The 15,181-nt window shown below is 45.6% G+C and overlaps 1 protein-coding gene across 1 annotated transcript in view; it reads left to right on the top strand.

Moving 5' to 3' along the window:
- LOC306743580 (plexin-A1-like) overlaps positions 1-15,181 on the top strand; it is a gene marked incomplete at both ends in the record, with an annotated part of 182,910 nt that overhangs the window by 109,662 nt on the left and 58,067 nt on the right. Inside the window, 2 exons of the mRNA XM_079226108.1 lie at positions 4,450-4,650; positions 13,825-13,921. Of these exons, the coding sequence (XP_079082234.1) occupies positions 4,450-4,650; positions 13,825-13,921 (298 nt within the window). The remainder of the gene's footprint in view (positions 1-4,449; positions 4,651-13,824; positions 13,922-15,181) is intronic.

Genomic DNA, 15,181 nt, shown 5'->3' with positions numbered 1-15,181 from the left:
CGGCTCATTTCACCCATTCCAATAAGCCGATGCTCGCGAGCCGGCATGTCCAATAACTGGACCCCCGGACCTGGTGCCTCGTGGTCGTCATCGATCACAGCTGTGCTTCTCCTGCTTCCATGTCACCTGGGAAAAGAGCCCAATGTGGGACGGAGATGCCGGACGAGATCGCACTCGTGATCTCCATTCCTCCAATGTGATCAAACTATCGTCACAAATCATTCTTGTTTTTCTTGTTCAAAACAACCACCATATAAAACAAACACACACACATTTCAATCTGCTCCAAACACTAGAAAAATAGTAGCCTAGGGGCTCCGACACTGACCTGGAGAGTTTCGATGGTAGTGTGGCAGATGGTCAAATTTTTTATATATTTTTATCTGCTCTTACCTTCCCACCTTTGATCACAGTGTCTGTGTGTTTGGCCCCAAGGCTCCTGTAAAACATTCCACAGGCTAAGACGCCACTAGCTCACCACAAAGAGCCAGAGGGCAAGATTTAGCTTACGCTCTGTGTGTGTGTGTGTGTGTGTGTGTGTGTGAGTGAGAGAGAGAGTGTGTGAGGATAAATGCTGCATTGTGTTTGGTTTGTATGTATTTAAGAGCCAGATGTAACATAGTTTTTTTTGTGTGTGTCTGTATTGCTCGTCTGGGAAATGTTTAGGATATATATATATATATATATATATATATATATATATATATATATATATGCCTCGCCCTGTTGGGAACTTGACCTCCTCGACTCTCCTCCCCCACTTTAATAAACGAGTGTATATGGCTCCCAAGACCTCACCTCGTCTCCTTCACCGAGCCTCACCCTTTTTCTTTTATCCGTGTTTATCTCTGCTCGTCCTCGACTCGCACCGCAGTAAATTTAAATCCCAAAAAGGCATTTGTGTGTAGACGGTGTGTGCCGGCAGCTGCTGCTGCTGGGAAACTAGCAGCGGTCAGAACTGGTTAACTCTCATCCCCGGTTTAAAAAAAGGACAAAAAAAAAAAACAATAAGAGAGGAAGAGATAAAGAGAATGTTAAAAAAAGATCAAGTGCGAGTGAGAGCAAAAGCGAAGGGATTAGAGGAATCCCCCAGGTAAAGGAGATTGTTGTGTCTCATTGTGTAGAAACTGCGCCGCTATCTGATGCAGACTCAGCTCTGACACCTGTCACCACTCCTAATGAAACAGCTCCCACAATCCTCTGCTTCTGCATCTTTTGTTCACTCCCTCCCTCCCTCTGCGTGCATGCGTGTGTGTCACACTCTTTTCCCTCTCTGTGTTATCGCGAGTCTTTGTACTGTGTGTATATATATACGTATATATATATATATACGTATATATATATACATATATATATATATATTTATAATGCGGTTAGATGAAGCATTCTGATTGGTTGAGAGTGAGTCACGGGGAGTACTTTTTTGAGCCATAATGTCCTGTACGCCTGTTTACATTTACCAGAGCGTTCATGTATATCAGTGCGCACTCAAAATAACAGGTAGATTTTGCGCGATCGTTAGTTGTCATTTCAAACAAACATGTTTCGTGTAAATTTTTATATTTTGGGGGGATTGCTTAAATATAATATGCCTTTGTATGTATGTTGCTGCGTTATCGTGTATCTCTTTTGAATGTGACACCGTGCTTTTTATCCCGACACTGATGCATCAGTAATAAGGAACAGAGAGAGCGAGAGAGAGAGAGAGAGAGAGAGAGAGAGAGATGTTGAAGCAATAGGGACCAGAATGTGCAGCAGAGGCACAGATATGAAATATAAAGTGGTGTGTGTGAGCCAGACAGGTTTTCCATGCCACATTTGGAGCAGAGGCTTGAACCCAGTCTCCAGTCTCCTCACACACACACTTCCCTTTTTCCTTCCTGGGCTTCTTTAGTCCTGTTTTCCATTTTATTAGAGGCTAGAAGCAGTTCATTAGCAGCCTGTCGCCATCTGTGAATACTTTAAACTTTAACAGTCAGCCTCACTAATTGACAATCTGCTTCACTGGGCTCGCTGGCATTGATTTGATCTTTTCTCTGTCTCTCTTCTCCTCAGTTCTTTCCTCCTCCTCCTCCTCCTCTTATGCAGCCACATTCACATCATGTAAAAATATGAGTTGCCAACTGGGTAAAAACCTGTTCCTCCCGGCCTTCTACTGATCATTACAAGGAGCAGCTTTCACATTACCCAATAGTGGTCATAAAGTGGGCCGAGCCAATCAATATTTGTCCTTGTAGTTCATGGATAGTTTTAAAGTTGCATTGAATATTTTCCACACTTTTTTTTTTTGGGCCACTTGGGGGCAGCAGAACAAATCCAAAACATTGACGTACTATCACCCAATTATCACCTCACCTAATTTGGGTACCGGTCAGCATATCACGGTTTTTGTCAGCGCTTTTTGCTGAAAGCGTCAAACCGCTGCAGCTCCAGAGATGAGGTGGACGAGGATGAAGTTTGTGGATCTGGAAAACCAAAACCAAAAGCTAAAACCTGGCATTAACTGGGACCTTTGACCCATTGCTAATCGAAAGAATATGAATTAGTGCTGCTTTGAAATCAAAAATCCCAAAGTAAGTACCTCCCTCTTTGTTAGTGTCGATGAGGCCGCTGTACCCCTTCAGGTACACACCGTTCGATTCGTCAGCACTGTTGCCGTTGTTTGTACCGTTGGCACAGCTAGCTGCTAGCCCCTGGCTCAGCCGTCTCCATGTTGAGAGCCGTGCGGATTCAATTGCTATGCCCTGAATTCTGCTTTTTTTTTGCTGCACGCATCTTAGTATGCGCTATAAATACATTGAATAATAGATGAAAAATACAGTTTACCCACCCACCCAGTGTCACACAATCTCCCACAACCTTTGAGTTCTCCACTGTTCCCCTCCCCGTATGGCGGCAACGCTATCTGGCTCCGTGCTGTAATCATGGCGGGGCCAGAGGTGCGTCTCCCGGTGCCATTGTGCCCAAACCTCTCCCTCGCTCCCCTCCACATCTTCTCCCCGCCGTTCCCGGGCCCAATCTGCAAGTCATTACCGATGCTCCATTAGACAGCACCTCTGCACAGAGCAAACTCATATTGAGATCACCCTGCAGATCATGAGGGCTGCTGCTGCGGCGGCTTGACTTTAGGTATTCACTCCTGATTAAATAGAATGCGGTTCCCACTGATTTATCATTGCAGATAGAAACGTTTGCTATCCTAATAGGAAAATTATAGTTTGCCTAATGGCGCCGAAAGTGGAAGACGACTTCATTTATAAATTCTAGTTGGGTATGTGTATGACCTGTATGATTGTTTAGAGCATCTCCAGAGGAATACCAAACACACATTAGCGGAGACGACTTGTTAAGTAGTAATTACAGCCTTTATGACATCGCAAAGGTTCTTTTGATCCACTAACACTGCAGAAAATGTCTTAACTAGTCAGCGCCTTTTAGTCAGACTTAATATGGATTAACAAACAATAACTTGTGCAACTTGGAACAATGAATCAAAGGCAAAATTACTGACGTTTAAATTGCATGAAACAAGTATTTGTTTTTTCTTTTGGAAAGTTAATATGGGTGATAGTTGTGATGCATTCCATCAATGTAAATTCAACATATGGAGGTAGATTCTGTTGTATCAATGCCGCACAGGAACATGTTAAAATGACATTGTTTTGGTTTATTGAAGCAGTTGAAAAGTGAAAACACAATTAATCTGAGAGCATGAGGGGCGATGTAGCATGGATTCCAGCTGACAGCTGCGTGCTCTTTTATGGTTTACTTCGGGCTGGGATTTTTTTTTTTTTATTACGTCCCTACAATTAATATGGTGCAATGCTACTGTTCCTACTGCTTTTCTTTTATTGATTTAAGAGCAGCAGGAAACCGCTGGATGGAGGCGCCGACCCCTCACTCATCTCCCTCTCTAATCCGTCAGACTGTAGCGGTTTCATGGGGAGAATTAACACCATCCGTGTTCCTCAGAGACACCGCCTCAGGCTCTCATTTTTTTGTCCACTCCGAAAGAATTACAATATCCTTTAGTGCAATGATTTAGGCAACGATGGAAAAAAAAACATACCTAATATCCTGAACAGCCCCGATAATGCTGGGAAGGGTTTTATTCTTAAAATGGTGTGTACTCGTAACTCCCTCATTCAATATGCAGTGGTTCATAAATATGACAAGAGTTGATCCTCAAGAGTGTTGATAGTTTGTAAGTGGAGGTTTTAGGCTGCCTCGATCATCAAACAAGCTCCTCCACGAGAACAAAAGGACGCTGGAACGCATCGAGGAGTACGTGGTTGGAAAGAAAAGGAATCGTAGGCGAATATTGCACATGCATATTACTTTGTCAATTAGGGGGAAGAAAATAGCCATTCTCCCCACTCATCCCACTTTGGTTTTCTCCTCTCCCAGTCGACGTCTCAATCCCTATGTTCATGTGTTTCCCATCTCCAGGAGTGCCCTCAGATCCTGCCCTCCACCCAGATCTATATGCCCGCCGGCGTCATGAGGCCGATCACTCTGCTGGCCCAGAACCTGCCCCAGCCGCAGTCCGGACAGAGGAACTACGAGTGCATCTTCCACATCCAGGGCAGCACGCACAGCGTCCCAGCTCTGAGGTTCAACAGCACCAGCATACAGTGTCAGAAGACGACGGTAAGGCTTGAATAACAATAAATAGACTTGATACATGCGGGTTTAGGTGCTGGCTGAAGGGGGCTTTTTACCATCTCAGTCTAACTGCTCCGACCAACCACAGACGTTTACTGCGTTCAGGGCCGCACCGGTTCGACCGTTCCCCGGGTTAGCTGCAGTACGAGACAGAGAGACAAGCAGTGATGGACCGGTGCGGCAAAGCCTTGAAACAGAGGCGCGTGGCCACAAGGAACGATTGTCGCCAAGCCGCTCTCTCTCTCTCTCTTCACCCCCATGCCTCTCAGCCCTCCGTCAAGCTGTCACCGCTAATAGGGAGCGACCGTTTCAGCAATGTTAATTTCCTCAGTTCCAATCAGGACGAGAGGCAGAGGGAAGGCAATTCAACGACGCCAATTATGACTTACTTATCGCTAGACGTGTGATTAACCGGCGAGCCGCAGCGCTCTTGCTCTCGGTGATGGGTCCGACGGAGAGTCCTCGCCGGGAGCCGGCATGTGCAGGCTTTACCTTCAGCCTGTCACGCACGTGTGCGGCGGCTCGGGGTCATTCAGCCGGCTTCCCGCGCCGCCGCCCGATGCACGATGATTCACTGTCAGTCGTTCTGATGGAGGGCGGTGACAAGTAAAGTAGTTCTGAGGCACATTATCGAAGTTGATTTTCCAGCTCGGAATGATGGCTCCAACAGCTCTTTTGTGTTTTTGGAAAGGTAATTTGTGCATATTTAATCACTTGTGTTTCTGTAATTGCTCCATGCAAGCGAGCGTTCTTTTGAGATTCTTTTTAGTTTTTTGTCAAATTTGTCCCAAGTGACCTGACTACTTGAAAGCTTATTGAATACAGCATGAGCTGTGAAAGCAATTCTAGCTTTCTCCATTTACCTTCAGCGGAGATCCTTTCTCAGGATAAGTAAGAAACAGCAGTGCTTCTAAAAAGATCATGTAATGTAGATAAACCACATATTGCTTAAATACCCAGCTGTATGCTCGTTGTTTTGTTCACTCTCCGGGTGCATTTAAAGTTGCGAAAGCCTCCCGCACTCTGTATCGATACACACACGTGCACATCCGTTCATTCCTTCATTCCCCAATGTTTCAATGTTTTGTAAAACCCCAGCGTTCTCTCTGCAGGCAGCAGGAAAAGCAGTAAATAAACCGGCCTCGACAACAACTTTGCGGTGGCTTGTGAAGCTAGACATAGAGGGGGGGCGGGGCGGTGGGCGGAAGTTGGTGTGTGCGAGCCTCCGAGTGAGCCTCCGTCTCTCAACCCCCCGCCTCTCCCCCCCAGAGGTGGGACTGTGATAGGATCCAATTAAGGGAGCTGTAGATAAAATGATGATGAATTGCAGCGCTGTGGTAGACTGACGGACACGCACACACACAAACACACACACACACACACATGCCTGGCAGACCACTAAAACGGAAAAGAAGGAAGCAAAAAGACAAAGAAAGAGAGAGAGACAAAAAGGGTGGGGGGGGAATTAGGAGCAGACAATGCAACAAAGGGTGCGATGGAGGAAGTAGAAAGAGGCGAGAGAGAATGGGAAGACTAGAAGAGAGGCGGAGGGGAGGAAGGAAAGGCTAAGCTCAGCAGGCCGACTTGGGGGCAACAAACAAACGGAGGGAGAGGGACCGCGGAGTATAAAAAGATGTGCATGTTTGAGAAAGTCACGCTGAAAAGAAAAGAAAATCATGATCCGTGCAAGTGAAACTGCTGAGAACCGCAGAGGGCGAAAGGACAGTTGGGGACAACAGGGACATTTTTCCAGATAAACCTATTTGGCCGCACGATGCAGACGTTAGCAACGAGGCCCCCACGTTTCCACCCGACAGCCAGCGCTCAAGAGGCCTGTGAGCAACAAAAAAAACATGCCAGTGCTTGTAAGCGATGAAGCCCATGTGTGACAACACAGCTAAAAAGAGTCTGAATTGTGCCAGCGTGACATTACTGTCGCATGGTAATGCGAGTTGATTGCAGATCGATCAAGAACAAAATTCTGCATTGCTTGACCTACTCAGTTTTGACAAAAGATGAATGCTGACTCGAGGTTCACTGTGACAAATTGAGCAGGGTTTCGACAGAAATGATGCACCCCACCAGTTTCACTCATTAAATGCAGCGTGGAAGAATTGTTGTTTAAAACGCAAAAAAACTGCTAAAATTGGGGGTTTACCCACATGATAGCCTGCATCCTTTCTGCTCGTTACGCGCATGCAGCATTTCCAAAATAAACCTGCGTCTTTACTGGTGAAACTTGAGGCAACAAAAACCCACCTTCGTTGGGTTTAGGGACAGATCATCGTTTGGATTAAAATAAGTACAAAAGTGCCGTTACAACGGTACGCTAGTTGCTGTGACAAAAACATCAACATCGACTTGTCGTGTCACACAGGGGATCGGACTCCCGGCTGAAAGGTCGCTGTGAGGTGCCCATGCACTTCCCCGAAACAAACAGAATTTGAAAGTGGGCGAAAATGAGCGCATCCTCCCGGGCATCTCGTTTCCACCGCTGCAGACCGGAGTTGGTGCCAAATAAATTGGTCCCGGGAATGAATGTCGACTGTAACCTTTCCCACCAAAGACAAAAGCCAGACGATAGTGGGCGTTAGTGGGGGGTTTGGTCCGATGGAAAAGGACCACAAAAAAAACAATGAGCTGAAAGATGCTAAAACTTCCCGTGAGGCTGAAAGAGCTGCAGTTTGTCGCCACCAAAGACTGAGTAACTAGGCTCTCATCAGTAATAATAAGTGTGTTCACAGCAAAATGAAAGAGTTAATACCGAGCATGAGCACAGGGAAGATCTCCGTCTATGATTGAGAGCCTGTGTACTTTGCTCCCATTGTACTCAATATTCTCAGCAGGGATGTGTGAGTACATGTATCACAGCTGGCTGCGACTGGGACAGTAGAGTGTAATAAATCACAGATAAAATTAGCCAGCAGTAGATGTACACTCATCCCTTCCATCTTACTGTATCTCTGTGCATTATTTAGCCCCTCGACAAACACTCAAACATTGAACTCGCACACACTCCAATACACCGGGGAGCCGCGAGTATGCATGGGTGCACACAGGGACGCTCACGCCGATAGGATGCCTGCAAGCTGAGTGGCTACCCACTAGCATATACACACACACACACACACACACACACACACCCTCCCCAGGGTTTTGGAAGCCCAACGTGAAGCAGACATATGGAGATTCTCCACATGATCTTCTTCCTAATCATGTGGAGCAGACGGAGACTGTAGCATCAGCAACAACCAGCAACCTGCTTTACATGATTTATTACACTGACAAACGTAGGCTATCAAGCACTGTGTGTGCGTGTGTGTGTGTGTGTGTGTGTGTGTGTGTGTGTGTGTGTGTGTGTGTGTGTGTGTGTGTGTGTGTGTGTGTGTGTGGGTGAACTTCCCACTGTAAGTCCGTGCTTCTGGCATTGGTGTGAGCAGCATAGGGCACGTTGATACGATGCGTGTGTGTGTGTGTGTGTGTGTGTGTGTGTGTGTGTGTGTGTGTGTGTGTGTGTGTGTGTGTGTGTGTGTGTGCATGAAGTCTAGACTTTTCCCAAACTTCTCAAATAGTACACACATAGCAGTGATGCAGTGTAACACATGTGCAGTACACACATGTTCTTCTGCACCAGCATCTCTGACAAAATAAGTTTATATATCATGAATGTCTCTATAATGCATTACTTAAAATACGTTCAAATCTGCTTATAGCGCTTAGTCATTTTATTTATAAGCATGCCGAACTATCCATCGTGCTTTATAGCAATAATCTTTAGAAACACATGATGAAGTGTTTTAAAATGACTTATGGCTCAAGTATCAAAATACTTTACATAATATAATACAAATCAATATAATCTTTATAAAGTGAATTATAATGCATATACCGGTAGAAAAAGCAAAACTATTTCAGCGAGTAATGAGTAAATACAAAATACTATGATATACTCAACCATAGAAGTCAATATAAAATGCTTTATAAAGTGTAATGTTTTTTTTTTTAGTGCTTATAACGATAACTACACATTGCTTTAAGCAGATGATTCTAACGCATTTTAAGTATGGTTTCAAAAGTGCAGGGCTTCTGGTCTGCTGTCATACATATGCTGTACTATAAGCTGCTAAACTGTGCACTTAGTGAGGAAAAGCTAATTTTGATTAATTATTAAAGAAATTCCTGTCAGCGTAGACTTATTAGAACATTTAAACGGGCTTTCTCTAACCTTCCATGATCACAATTACACAAATAAAATGCGTCGGCAGTGAAACCTTTTGCAGATATGTTCGAGACAAAGGTCTCAGGTGACATCGGTGAAAATAAAAATGCAATCGAGGCAGAAAACGTTTCCTACAAACCGCATTTGCTCACGCAAACCATTGGCACACACACACACACACACATCACATGCACAACTTATGCGCCTCACTCGCTCTGTTATGATCCCATTACAGTAAATCAGTCAGAGCATATAACAGTGAAAAGCCCAGAGGGACAGACCAGAGCCACTGAAACAAAGTGGAAAACAAAAGTGACAGGTGAAGAAGGAGAAAAAACATTTACATTTAGTTAAACCTTGGGCAGATTTGTCAAAATGTGGCGCCAACGTCCACCTTGGACTCGATGATGAACTGATCAGAGTTTGGCGGTCGAAGGTCATGTGGCCTTTTATTTTTCTCTCCCAAAGATGTTTTTGGGCCGCACCTCAAGGATTCATTTGCTAATTATTACAAGTTCACACAAAATGCCTAATAGGATAAAATGATGACGTTGTGACATTTTGGACAACTGCAGCCATGACTGTTAGCGGAGGAAATCAGCAGCAGGGCAGCAGAGCTGCTTTATTATGTATTTATTTAGAGCAAAAACAAATTGTCATTAAACACATGCAACATATTTTTGAACTGAATTGCAATGGGGAACTTGTGTGTGTGCGTCTGCATGTGTGAGCAGTGTATGTTTAACACACTCAGGTATCCTTCAACATGACTAATTACATACGGGTGACCTGCACACACATATTGCACACCTCTCGTTTTCCCCCAGCTGCTCTGTTTTGTTAACATCGGCAAGTTTTCAGTCCGTCAGGCGCTCTCTCACACACACGCGCGCGCACACACACACACACACACACGCACGGGCCATATCTATTCATGCAATCCATGGGGACACGCAGTCCATGGAGACGATTCATGTTGCGAGAGAATAAACGAGTGCGGGAGCAGATAACGAATGAACCCGAGCCAGGCTGCTGTGTTACTGTAATGAGGCCAGGGACGGCTTTGTGCTCACCTTGTAGTTTTGTACACCTCCTCCCCTCCCTCTCCTTTTTTTCCCCTCCCCGTGTCACTTTGCTTCCCTCCCTCCCCCTCGCAGTGCCCCTCCTCTTCCCTGTACCTCTCTCGTCCCTCACCGCCTCCTTGTTTAAATCTCTTCTTCCTCCCCCTGTGCTCTACTCTTTTTCTCTTCCTCTTTCTGTCTCGCCTCTTTTCCTCTCATGGCCTCTCCTCTCTTGTTCACTTCTTCTAATCTCCTATCCTACCCCCCCGTTCCACTCCTTTCACTTTCCCCCTATATATCTGCTCTCTAGCTGTCCTCCACTTGCATCCACCCAACTTTTCTCTCCCTTTTCCTTCCTACCCTTCCCTCTACGTAACTTCCTCCTCTGCTCTCCTCTCTTTTCCCTTGGGAGGGGGGCTGCACTACGAGTTGGCGCAGGTAGATTAATTACATGCAGTGACATGCAGGAGCTGGCCAGAGGCTTCAGTAATGAGTCTGATTACTCATCTCCAGCAGCTCTGGGCGCTCAGGGGAGGGAAGTCAGGACGCCAGGCCAGCAGAGAGGCCGCTCCGCGGGGGGTGGCAGCAACTTTTACCCAGAGGCCTCCACCAGTACAGAGTTTTTAACAGCGGCAGTGCCACTACTTTTCCTACAAAGCTCTGCTCAAGAGTCAGTGAAATCCAATAGTTAATAGCAGTTCAATAAGTTAATAAAAAAAAATAAAAAAACTGTCTTAAATACCTTATCACATACATGTTCATAGCTGTAATCGATTACGGTGTTAGTCGGCCAAACATCTTCACCAGCACATCGGTAGGAAAAAGTGCAGACAGAAAAATTGCAGGCGGAAGAAATCCACACGGTGGCTAAATAGATACTCCAGTGTGGGATGGTGGAGGGACAAAAGAAAACATAATTAGATGCAGGAAATGTGGTAAAACATGGGCATGGATAATAAATCATACAAACAAAAGAGAGAAAACCGTTTCACATTGGGCCAAAGAAAGATGGATTTAAGGTACAAAGCGTCCGGTGGCTTTTCAGCCCGTGAGTCAAAGCAACACAGAGGTGAAGATGGAAAGGATTTTTTTTGGGGGGGTCAGACATTTGACACTGTCTTTGGAAAATGAACGCTCATTAATTACAGTTAGATAACAGGTGTCAGCGTATTGGTCGAACCCTGTGGAGCTCCAGAGATACAGGAAGTACAGCACATCATCATCACTCTGCACTTTCACGCGTTAAGGAAGAATATACGGGATGAATATACGCCTCCATTCAGTTTACTGTATTAACTGCATTTAGTTAGTCCTCACTTGATATTCACACACAGGTCCTTCGAAGATGTTGCCGGTTAGTAAGACAGCTTCAAGATGAGGTAATGGCTTCAGCACCGGTCCATAATTAGATGTTTTTTCATGCCACACTTCATGTTTTTCCAAAGGTGACTGTCGAACAGAGACAGAAATGCAGAACTCTTTCCAAATTCAGACTCCTCTCCGTCAAAAGCAAACTGCACGATGCTTTGTCCGTGTTAACTGAACCCCTTAAAGTCGTGGCAAAGCGACGCCGGGTGTCATCTGTACTTTTAAATCTCATTAGAGAAGAATTCTTCTTTTATTTTTTTTATTTCAGAGGTGAGTGTAATAACTGGTTACTGACAAGACCAGTGTGACACATTATTAAAGTGTCGGCTTAAAGAGATGCTCACCGGAACGCTCCCCTGAAGTGGCTTTAATACGGCTGCAGATGACGAGGGCGGTCGGGCCACATGGAAACAGCCCAATGAGTGAATGAAATTATCTCCGGACATTCATTAGCCCCCTCCCCCGCAAACGATGAAGCCATTGGACTCTGGCAATCCCTTGACCTTCCCTCTAGCGCCACCCTGCGGTTGATATTTCTGGTTTCGAGGGAAAATATCTCGACCACTATCGGAGTGATTGCCCTAAAACTCGGTGCACACGTGGAACAACTTTGTTGAAATGTTTTGTCGTTCCCATCAGCCCCGGCGTTTCCGTGCTAATTGGCAAAAGTTAGCATGCTACCACGCGAGAACGAGGGCGTTGGAGGGCGCGAACGTTGTCATTGTGAGAGTGTTTGTCCGGCTGGAGCCTCCTGAAGTTCTTTCTCCTTCGGCAGCCTCTCCTCTCCCCGAGTGCCTTTTCCTCGTGTTCACCTTATTTTCAGCAGTAAACCGGCCTCAAAACGTTGTCTTTTTGTCCCCAGGAGGCGAGTCAGTGGGCGACGGCCCGGTGTGACCGAGCAGCGGTGTCGCAGTGTGGTTTTGGCGCCGGCGCTCCAAGCCATGTGACAGCATGAATAAAGCATGATGTGGCGAGCAGCAGGGTGGGCAGGGGACTGACAAGAGAACAAGCTCACCCAGTGTCTTGGTGACTGCAAACAAGTCAGAACCCTTAAAGTTTGATGGGGGCCACGCCGCAGAGAGACGAGGGTGTGTGTGTCTGTGTGTGTAACCACAGGGGCTGGTAGCTGCCATACACAGACCTTTAAACAGTGGGACGTAATGGTGATGCTAATGAAGTCAGCAGCCCACCTCACGTGTGATAGATCAGGGTCACGCTGAACTACTGGGTGGGGAATAAGCCCGTTCAGCCTTTCCTTTGTGGCAAAAGAGCGTTTTGGTTGGATCCCTGTGCTGCTGACCCACAGAATCCTGTGGTTTTCGATGGTGTGCGCTCCTCTCAGCCGCTGGACAGGCTCAGTAGAGATCCCACATCCCACATTCCTTCCCTCTGTGGCCGCTTACAATGTCTTCTATTTTTCTTCCCCCCGTGTTTGTGTTCTTCTCCTTCTGTGCGCCTCTTTATTTCATGGCCGTCTCCTCGAGGCCTGAACTAAAACTTCTGAAATAACGTGGTAATCGTGTTTTGGGTTTTTGCTATGATAACATCGATATCAGCAGCTCATCTGTTTTGCTGGTATACAGGCAACCCGTGCAGCACATTATTTTAAAGATGTTCTTGCTGCTGCCATAACGGTTTTGGTGGCTTAACTTTTTAGTTTTATTTTCCAAGTCCATAGTGCCTTTGGAAAGGAGGGCTGAGCGGAATTTTTGGGCTTCGATCTGCAACGTCGCCGCTATTTGCAACCGTGATGTCCGACACACTGCGTCTTTGACTTGTGTGTGCAATGCAACAACACACATGATGACATCATCAGGTGTGGGTGCCCTATTGCCTCTCCGTGATATGTTTTGGTCATTGTAGTAAATCAGAGAAGAGTTTGACCGCATCTTAAGTGTGTGTGTGTGTGTGTGTGTGTGTGTGTGTGTGTGTGTGTGTGTGTAAGAGAGCGTCTGACGGACTGAAAACTTGCGCGCGCATGTGTCTCAGGCCTCATTGCCCATATGGGATGGTCGAGTCCCGTCTATCAAATCCAGTGTGTCAGGGAGCAAATTGGAAATGCCAATTTCACTTTACACGGCTCCGCATCTTATCTCTCCCTCGCCCTCATCCCACCACTTAGCTCACGGGTAAATGAATAAGGTCCTCTCACACGTCTACCACTGTCTGATTCCTGTCCGCCTTCAACCTCTCTGACCGCTCCTCCTCCTTCTATCTCATCTCCTCTCCCTCCATTCCTCTTCCCCATCCCTGTCTCCCCTTCGCCTGTGCCCGCTCAGCTGTAACCCATCCGTTATTTCCCTGTGTGTATTTATGAAAGGATGCCTGTTGTGGCGAATACGGATCTGTGCACGCTCCCTGCATGCATCACTGTCTGCGCGGCAAGCGAGCCGAGGGACAATCACTTTGCAAATGACAACGACGCCTCACCCAATTCTCTGTTTGCATGGGATCTATTATCAATCCAAGATTCCTCACACGGCCCCCCGACCTTCTGTTTCTCTCTCTCAGTACGACTACGAGGGCGCCGACATCAGTGACCTACCGGTCGACCTCTCCGTGGTGTGGAATGGAAACTTCGTGATCGACAACCCATTCAACATTCAAGGTAGAGCTCTTTTTTCTTTCTTCTTCTTCTTCTTCTTCTTCTTCTTCTTCTTCTTCTTCTTCTTCTTCTTCTTCTTCTTCTTCTTCTTCTCTCTCTTTTACTCTCTCACACTCATTTTGGTGGAGCAAAAAAAAAGGAAACAATAATTTGAATCGACCCCGCTTGTTTATCTGTCTGTAATGATTTTCGTAAAGCAACAACAGTTTCCCTCCCACTCCCTTCATCAGAAATCTGTTGGTTTAAAAAAAAAAAAAAACACACACACACACACTGTACTTCTTGTCTCTGGGACAAAAGAGAGGCAGAAGGAGTGATTGATGGACGGTGATGATAACAAACAAACATCCAACAAGGAAATTAATAGGGATGGATGTAAGAGGGGAAGATAAACAAATGGCGAAACCAATTGGCAGAAGAAGAGAAGAACGATGGATGACAGGTTGATAAATGCAGCATGTAATGAATGGGGGGGTTAGAATAAAGGGATTGATAAAGAAGAGCAGAAAGCGACACAGAGGGATGGCATTTATTATTTTTAATCGCTATTTGTGCATGAAGTGGAAAACAATTACCAAGTGTGAATTCTTTATCAAGTGTAATGTATTGGGTGGTGGAGGCTAATGATTTTAGACGTCCCATTACACAAGATAATGTGAGTCTTGCTCTCGAGTGTGTCGTACACTGTTTTTTTGCTCGGGATTTGCAAGTCTAGGTCCCCCTCCGCCCAGTGTATTCTCTTCTGGGATGTTTTTCTTCTTCTTCTTGTTCCGTTCACCGTTCGTTTCAGCCTTTCATGCGACACACGTTAATTTCGCGTCCTTTGTGATTCATCTGACCTCGTTTTGATAAATGTCAGACGCACAGCTCTTTTTTTCTCGCAGATTGCTTTGGAAATTAGTCGCTTATCGGTCACGGCCCAGTTCTCCTCCCTGTGTTATTTGGTTTGAGGTGTGCTCCTTTTAATATGTTCAGTCTGTCTGTCCGCGCTGAACGACGCCGTCTGGGGATTAAAGTTTATATATTTGACCACGACGAAACAAATAATCCCATTTTTGTGCAATCAAGTTGATGGACTGTCGTTCTGAACTGCAGGGCCGACGATCTTTCCTCCTTTTCAGAAAAAGCACTCAACCGATCAATATTTGTTTGTGTCAGTACTATATTAGCATTTATTTTGAGAGTAAAATCTGTACATTCTGTTTTAGCCAGAAACATTCATCAAATAAATATAATATATATAATATATATATATTGTGTCCT

This window comes from Taurulus bubalis (genome assembly GCF_910589615.1).
Source record: "Taurulus bubalis genome assembly, chromosome: 11".
NCBI classification, from domain to species: Eukaryota; Metazoa; Chordata; class Actinopteri; order Perciformes; family Cottidae; genus Taurulus; species Taurulus bubalis.
This window is presented reverse-complemented; position numbering and strand designations above follow the sequence as displayed.